General features: G+C 35.6%; 1 protein-coding gene across 1 annotated transcript; it reads left to right on the top strand.

Annotated features, from left to right (window-relative positions):
• Positions 1–5,190: 5,190 nt before the first annotated feature.
• On the top strand, positions 5,191–6,668 carry LOC106710939. The gene has a single exon (XM_014503128.2). It carries the CDS (start codon positions 5,205–5,207, stop codon positions 6,666–6,668), a length of 1,464 nt encoding a protein of 487 aa, XP_014358614.2. The 5' UTR covers positions 5,191–5,204.
• The last annotated feature ends 2,417 nt before the right edge of the window (positions 6,669–9,085 follow it).

The following is a 9,085-nucleotide window of genomic DNA, read 5'->3' as shown; positions in this document are numbered from 1 at the left end:
CACTTCTGTGTTCCTGCAACTCGTTTGACTCTAATTTGTTTATGTCCTATGTAGGCGCTATATTGAAATTCAAACCATGACTGTGTATGGTACAATTTGAAATTCATTTCTGTATTTAAAGTATTGACTGCATCGCAGCCACCGTACAAGCAGTAAGGGAGGTCCCCGAGCGCAATACGATGAACATTTACACGCCATATGCACTTTTGGGCTTAGCAAACTCCCTTGGGCATCCCCCGGGCTAATGAAACGATAGAATATTTCGAACAATTGTTTTTGTTGGATATTGTCAGTTGTAAATATGTTAAAAGACTATATCTCATGTCATGTCGATAACATAGTTGCCAGAATAATCAACATCGATACTAAAAAAAAAAATCTGTCAATGAAAGAAAAGAAAAATATCCTTTTTATATTCCCAGTAAAAACATTAGCTGTAGAACTACGTACTTAAACTAAACGTATACTGTAGAAAACATAAACTATGTCATCCGAATGTTAAAGACTATCGGATTTATTCTTGAATTTCCCGATTAAATTAAAGAGATTTTTCCCTGATTGTCGATTGTTAAAAAAATACGATCATACGATCATCCTGATGGTTAAAAAAGCCACATTTACCCCTAAGCTTGCGACGACCGCTTCAGAGGCCATATGTCGCGAAAAATTCCAACATAATTGCATTATACAACCCCAAGTCGAGTGCGCCCGCTTTTAATTACGACTATCCACTTAGACATATGTGGCGCGGCTTCCACTGGGGCTGTGAGTCTGCTTGCTACCTCTCTTATAACAACGCGCATATTAAATTTCTTGCAACATACGTCAAAACTGAATTCTGGTTGTTCCATTTTAAATCAATGACATACGTTCAGATTTTGTGTGACTTAGACGAAAATTGCTCTAAGTAATCAATCAATATTTATAAATTTATACTTATTTACTACATATTTTTTGACCACCTTATCTTTTTTTGACTTTATAATAGTGTTGTACAGATAAACACGTTACACAAGCAATGCTGGTGACTTTTCGTCATCATCAACCTGCCCTCGTTACCCACGTAGTGTCGGCACAGTACCAACTACTCTTCCATGCATCTCTATCAGTCGTCACATCTGAATTCACTCACTTCTTACTCAATCCATTCTTTCTTTCTTCGGTCTCCCTCTACCTTTGTAGCTGTCCACATTCAATCACATTACTTTCTTATTATGTGTTCATCATCTCTCTACACCATATGTAATGTAAAAGATTAAGTACTATATTATTCTAAGACATGTGTAACAAATTATAAAGTACAGACGAATAGTGCTTTAATTGCAGTTTTCTGTACCAACGTTTTTATTTTTTCTCAGTCACCCTTACACTTGTTGTAGACTTCAGTCGCAACGAATGAATTATCGATCGGTAAATTTCAAAATACAATTCTTTTGAAAATGCATTTAACATGTCACATATGGTAATGGGCACCGCTATGGGGGCGTATTGTCCGCCGCGGCTTTTACACCATATGGTCTCAGATTCATAAACAAGTGCGCACCGAATCCCACTTTAATGTTTCGCGATTATTACTATGCATTGCTTTAAATATATATACTATAGTAATATGAACTCTAAACATATTGATATAAAAGCTATTCCTTGATTACCCATTATTCAGTTTACTAACTTTTTATATATGAATAAAGACTTTAACGTTATCAAAACAAAGTTCAAAGTAGAAAGTTCGTCGCATTTATTACAAAAATACACTACCAGCAAGTTTTAAATGCATTGAAACTACAATTGAATTGGCAAATGGAACAATGAATCAGTAGAATGTAAGCCCAAATGCTTGGTAATAGAGTTGACTATTGCTCAAAGTTCATTAAAATGCGATTCAAACGATTAACAGGGTGGTTGATCTAAGAGTGAGCCATTGTGAAGGATGATTACATTGGAAGCTGGTATTACTGGCATTGTACTGCACCATATGTTGGTGTTGGTATTACCCTCGTATTGCCGGATTTAGCTAAATATATTTTAATTGTTTGTTCGTATGTACAGGTGTCTGTTGTACGATTAGACGTTATGGATGAATTTTTATCTTAATTATTCACTAAATACATGTACATAGTAGCATAATTTAATCTTAGAAACATTACGTTTCCTGTTTCTTCCAAGATTTGAAACATTTATGATGGCGGTACGAGATATTGTGGGCTAGAAAGAACTGTCCCAAAATCTCAATAAACACCATTCCCTTCAGCTAGTAATTGTACTGTAATTGTCTCTGCCAAACAATAAACAATTCCATCAAAGTGTCATGCAGGTGGGACAGTAATCGAAGCTGATAGCAATCAAGACGTTAGTCTGTCGGGATTCGGAGACAAAGATTAGGTCCGTAACGGTTAATCTGTCTCGCACATCGTCCCCGGGGGCTCTGCCAATCCAACTTACAGCTGCGGCCTGATCGATCATCTGACAGTTTCTATGTTTGATTCACTACTAGTTTGTAGTTAATCTGAGATATTGTTTTTAACACGTTAGCAACGTTATGAGGAAATTGCTAAGTCGTTTTTCATCGGACAGAAGAAAACAAATGGTGGTAGTTAAAAATTGATAGTAGCATGGAACCTGAAAATCAGAAGGTCTGTCAACGTCTGAGTGGATTTCTCTCCCTACATACCTATATGATTTTAACATTCATACAAAACACCATAAAATGCCATAATGTAATTACTTATTTAAGGATTCTCAGTGTAAGGATTTGCATTAAACAAGTAATAAAATAATTTACAAAAACAAAATACTTACGTTACAATTTGTACAGTGAACACGTGAATTAATAGTTTATCTAAAAAGCCACAACAAATAGAACTTAAGGCGATGCAGTCCATGATAAGTAATTGGGGACGCGTGGACTGGATTATTTAGCACGTGACTCGAATGAAGGGTAGGGAGAGGTGATAACTGCCCCGAGAATATCTTTCAATAAACACTTCTCCCTTGAATTGCTTCAGATTGTTTGTGGTGTCTTTTAATATACATACTACAGTGATTATATTTTTAGGTTATTTAAGTGAGAATTTATTTTTTATATCGCAAGAGAAGAGACAGACATAATATAAAGTTTATTAACTATAAGCATTAGTTAATGTTTTCTTAATTCCAAATTTTTTTGCCTATTTGGAAAATTCACTCGAAGCACCAGAAATTCTACAAAAGGACCCATTCTTCATCTGCAATTAATAACCTAAATAATAAGGCTACAATTTAGTCTAACGATGGTAATTTAAGTTAAACTAATAGGATGCAATTGATTACATTGAAAATCTAAAACAAGCGATATCCAAAGAAACAAGATTAATGCTGCAAAATCAAACATTTTCCTTGCATTCAATTGTAAAGAAGCAATAGATGTGATAAGTGAGCAATCGTAGCTGTAGAGAGACATCGAGCAGCCAATCTATCAGCCTGCAGTGTCCAATGCCACGGAACTCCTCCGGGGCCCGAAATCACATGTCACTCCCGACGTCGACTATATTGATGACCAGGACGTTGGCAGTCTTCTGGAACTGTTTACATCTACTTCCACGTTACGTGTTGTTTTTGTTGTTAATTATATAAATGGATGCATCGTCACTATAAAGGTACGATAAATTGAAAGTAGAAATGTATTTTATCGCACAATTTTAATAAAAAAAAATTAAGGAAAAATTTTCACTATCAACATCATCAAATATACTTAGCGCAACCAAAACTCATTAGCGCCTTTCGTAAAAATAAATGTAACAGATTTTCACAGAGCGCCAGCGAATGGACAAAAAAATGGCTAAAATCTGACAAATAGCTTTCCTTTAACGTCTGCGCCCATCTTATTATCGTTACCCACTACCGAACAGAACTCATTTGGGTCTTTCTTTCACTTCTACATCACTTACCATACAATCGAATTCCTACTCTATGTTATATACGTTAAGTTTACTTTTACCTTGGGAATATTAATTGTATTAGCTCTAAGTTCGGTTAATAGAAATTCTGTTTTGGGATCATCACTTTAAGGTTCATTTTAAACTGTTTCATTGTCTAGTAGGATATCAATTTGAGAAGAAGCGTCTGTGTTAATAGCATTATTCGCAATCTCATCCATACACTCGGGGGTTGCTCCGTCTTTGGACGAAGTATCATTTTTTTATGCGACATATAAAACATATTTATTGCGATCTTAACGGTTGGAGTTTTTCTAGTGCCTTGTTTGGTGAAGATAAAGATAGAAGAAAGATTAAACTTGCTTGCAACAATTGGATATTTCTCGATTAAGGCAATACCAGACAAACTTTCGCCTTTACTTACTGAGAAATCGTAAACATTGACAATTTGTATTAGACAAACTTTTAGGGGTTTAAATGGCTTTGTTTTGGTAGTTACAAATAACATTTTTGTGGCAGAAAAGAAAATAGAATTAATTTACATTCGGGCAGATTTTATAACTTTTTAGTTACTAAACACTCGACTAAGATCTTCCTAGGCTCTTGTATTTTTAATATTTGTCCCCAAATGCTTATAAAAAAAAAATAGGTCTTCTAGTGACTACTACAGCACTTGATAATTATGTAAATTTTATTTAAGTATATTAGTTTTTACACTAATCATTCAACAAATTTCCCAATTAGTTTTAAAGAAATCCAGCTAAACAAGTATCAAAAAGATTATCAAACAATAATCTATTCGCGTAATACCAACAATTTATCCAAAAAATTGTTATAGTAAATACCGACAGCAAATATTCTGAGCATTCCTAAAAAATTTACTTGTTTTTCCAACGGTACATATTACGGAGAAATAAGCCGGCACCCGTTACTCACATCATACTGTCTTTGTCGATCTGACCCTACTACTCAATGCGCTCTCAATTCGCGCCAGTTATCTTGACCCGCTAATTGAGCTTCACTTGCCGTCGCCACGGTCGACGGCCATTGGTTTGTACAATGCTTCCCCGCCCCCCTGCTCGCTCTCCATTGGCCCGCTACCACGCCTACGCGACTTAAAAGGCCCCGCTAAGGGTAGTTCTTAACCCCACTTATATATTTTCCACCCTTATGTTGCGCTCGCATTCGTAAAGTTACCGACGGATAGTACGCACGCGTCTTGCCATCTTTCAACTCCGAAACAAGTGTCAAAAGTTTGAGTTCGTGTAAGTTTCTTTAAATGAAAAAACAATGACAATGGACGTTCAAAATAATTACCAAAATTATAAAGAGTCGTCTCCCGACGCCAAGGAGACGAATTTTAATGTCGAAAGTGCACGATCGACGCAAATATCGAAGAGCGAAATGCAAACGACTGTACTAAATCAGACCAAAGCTTCGAAACGATCTTTTGATGTCGCCTTCCTCATGATGCCGGACGAAAAAGTTAGACAGAAGCAGCCGGAACGACAACTGAGAGTTTCCAAGCAGTTGTTCAGTACAGAGGAGTGGGAACAGCCGGCTAAGAGAGCATCGGAAGTATACAAACATCATGATCTATCTGTCGACGTACTGGACAATAAGGAACAGGATGAAGAGCGGGTACGGATTAATAATAACATATCACCTGGCTTCGGATCAGATATTAACATAGACGTCGGCACAGATGAATATCCAAGTAAATCTACATACTTTAGCGATTCGGATACCTCTGAACGATCTAGAAGTCGCCCAAACTCCAACGAAAGTGCAGCCAGGCAGCCGAAATTTTTACCGGAATATAAAAGTAAAATATTCGACGATCCAACATTGATAAGTATGCAGACGAGAGCGAGATACGATAACAGGTTCGGCGAAAAATCTCAGGACATGTCACCGAAAAGCGCCTTCACTAAAGTTTCGAACTTTACAGTCAGATCACCGAATCCCTCAGTAAGTCCTGACAACCTTCATTATCAGAATTCTATTAGCCCACCACTGTCGGCTTCGAGTCCTCCCGCTAACGCATTTAATAAAGCAAATGCTTTCACCAATTTAATTAGCCCCGCACATCTGTTAAACGGTAACAGTTTCTTCAAAGGCCAGAATGTGCCATCTTCTTCCCCTAACTATCCAGAATCGAGCATGTTGCCCCAAAGAATGCAAAACTTTAAAGGCCTGGAATATCAAGGAAAGCAGCCAGAACCTAAAACAACACAAATATCACCCAACAAAATGAACTTTTTGCCATTTAGGCCAGAGATACCGTACCTACAAGCGGGATCGTCGTATCCTTTCGGTGTACAAAATTTTCAACAACCGAACGCCGACTTTATGAAGTTTCCAGTCTCGCCACGGGAATCCGTTAGTCCACTGATAGCGAATCCTGCAGCAGCTATACTTAGCACTCTGTTGCCGCCGACGTTGGCTGCGTTCTCTTTGCCGGCACAGAACGTGTGCGCCAAATGCAGTATCAGCTTTCGGATGACCTCCGACCTGGTGTACCACATGAGGACTCACCATAAAAGTGAAACGACTAGTGACCCTAATAGAAGGAAACGGGAAGAGAAGCTGAAATGTCCTGTGTGTAACGAAAGCTTCAGAGAAAGGCACCACCTGACGCGGCATATGACCGCTCACCAGGACAAGGAGGGTGACATGGATGACGTATCTCCAGCAAACTATAATAAGAAAACCAAACAGTTTTACACTCACAACGGCTCCGTTCTTAAGTGAATTGATTTGTAGATGTTTGACGTTTACTTCGAAAAAGATGTGCTTACTCATAAATTCAAGTTTTAGCAAACCTATTGGAACCTTGTCACACAAAATATGTTAAACATTTTAATGGGTTCAATTCATTGTTGTTATTTAATTGTATTCTAATTGTGCAATATTAGTTATAAGTATTTATTTTGTAAATATTTGTTTCATAGGACATTAAATAAGTTATGTAAATTAAAAACATATGTGTTTTTCATCGCTCATTCAACTGGTGATGTAAAGAAATGACTAATAAAATCATTTTTAAATAAATACACCTTTAGTTTTTTTCCTTGTTTTTTTTTAATTATGTTTAGTTCAAAATGACTTCTGTAGATCACAGTTTCATAAATTACTTGCTGGATATACATATGTATGTCCTAAATACATAGCGATTCCTCTATTGTTTTATTATATACCACGTTCTAAACAAAATTGATTAATACGTATATTTGATTTTATCTCTTTATTACTTGTGTCGTCTATTATTGTTACATCCCAGCAACTAACAAGGCATAGCAAAACTAATTTAAATGGGGGAAGTCGATAAAGCTATCAAGCATTTCTCTTCTGCATCGGTCACAAAGCGTACTAATGTTAAATTATATCACAATGTGAAAGTTTATTCGTCCATTAATTTATATATCATTTCAGAATTATTCTTAATTAATTTAAAGTTAAACAATGATTTTTTATTCAGTAAAGTATTGAGTTTTTTTCACGTTTTTTCCATTTCGGCTTTTTAATTATTACTTTTTTTTCAATCATGTTAGACATGTTATGATATCGTAAAAAATAATTCAAACTTTATTTCAAAGATTTTTTGGAATAGATTCATTCTTTTTATTAGTCACTGAAAAAAATATCTTATATTTAGTGATGATGTTCGTAAAATTGATATTTTGATATTAAGGTGTTTCTATCTATTCTGACTTAAAACTTTGTGCTTAAGTAACCAAACTGTAAGTGTCCAAACTATTCGGTTATCATTACTTCAATGACTGTCTATCGTAAGTTCAATCAATTATTGTAATTATTTTCGAAATTATTACATTTCGAGATTCAAGCTAAAGTAACATACTAAATAATAGGGTTCAGGACAAACTGGTGTGTCGGAACACGCGTGTCGTAGCAGGCGTGTCGGAACGAGGCGTGTCGAAATCCTTGCGAACGACTTTGTTCCCACATCTCGTCTATGTAGGCGAGATATGGTTCACTACAAGCCATTGCACCGCTCGCCGTTGTGAATTGTGGTGGGAAATCGCACTGTTTTTGTTTAAACTTTCACAACGATGAACATTGTCCGAACATGGAAGGACCAACTACTATAAAAAATATTTAGTCAATCTATAATTGATAATCATCATAAAATATATATTTTTTTTCTTTGTATGTGTGTCAGCAATGTGTGTTTGAGGGGGCTGTACGGGAAGGTAGTGATGCACGTGAGCGTATTACAGGTCTTTTTTAATTCTGCGCTGATGAAGTCGTGAGCGACTGCTAGTATTCTACCACTTTGGGGTTTTTCGAGTGCGCTGACTAGAGTTGCGGAAAAATAGCTTTCTAATAACTAACAGAAACTGTTTAAAATCAAGAAGAGAATCCAACTTTAGACTAATCGCTGGAGAACATTAAAAATGACTTATTGGTGGGCTTTTAAAATCTGACAGTAGTACCAGAATTGTAATCGGGTCCCGCTAGTCGTGTTCGTCTCAGTTTATGTTTTGAAGTTATAATTTATGCTTTTCATACATTAAGAATGTAACTAACTAAAACTTTAGAATGATCTTATGTACAGAGTAATTCTTGACCTCTTTTTTTCTAAATTGTAGTTTTACTATTTAAGAAGAAGAAAACTTACACAGCATAGATAGGCGACAAGTACGCCAAGGACAATATTTTTGCCGGACCGCCGAAGCGCGAGTAATTCAATATAAAATATTCATATTGGGGACAAAGCTTCCCTTGTGTTTCGTTAACTACAGAGTGTCCTATTTATAGGACAATTTTTCAATAAAATTAAAAATTAATTTAAATAAAAAATGTCGCACTATTTTTTTTCCACATAAAGTTATTATGTTATGGAGATTTACATCTCCTTTGAGTTTAAATAATTAAAATTCTTAATTTATACCTAGATATTGTTATATGATGTACCTATTTAAGACATCAATGCATTAAACCAAAATTGTAAAAGTCTGAATAAAAAATCTTTTTAATTATTTTACCCACCTATCATTTAGTGTTGATAAGGAGCAGAAAGTAAGATGTTAAATAAATTAAGAAGTAGTCAATTGAGGAATCTAAAAATTTTATAGAACTACTAGTATATTAAATCACGCTGTATATAGATGGCAGTATGTTTGCAGACGCAAACTTCTTATGACGGA

Source organism: Papilio machaon, chromosome 6, assembly GCF_912999745.1.
Source record: "Papilio machaon chromosome 6, ilPapMach1.1, whole genome shotgun sequence".
Lineage (NCBI taxonomy): Eukaryota > Metazoa > Arthropoda > Insecta > Lepidoptera > Papilionidae > Papilio > Papilio machaon.
This window is presented reverse-complemented; position numbering and strand designations above follow the sequence as displayed.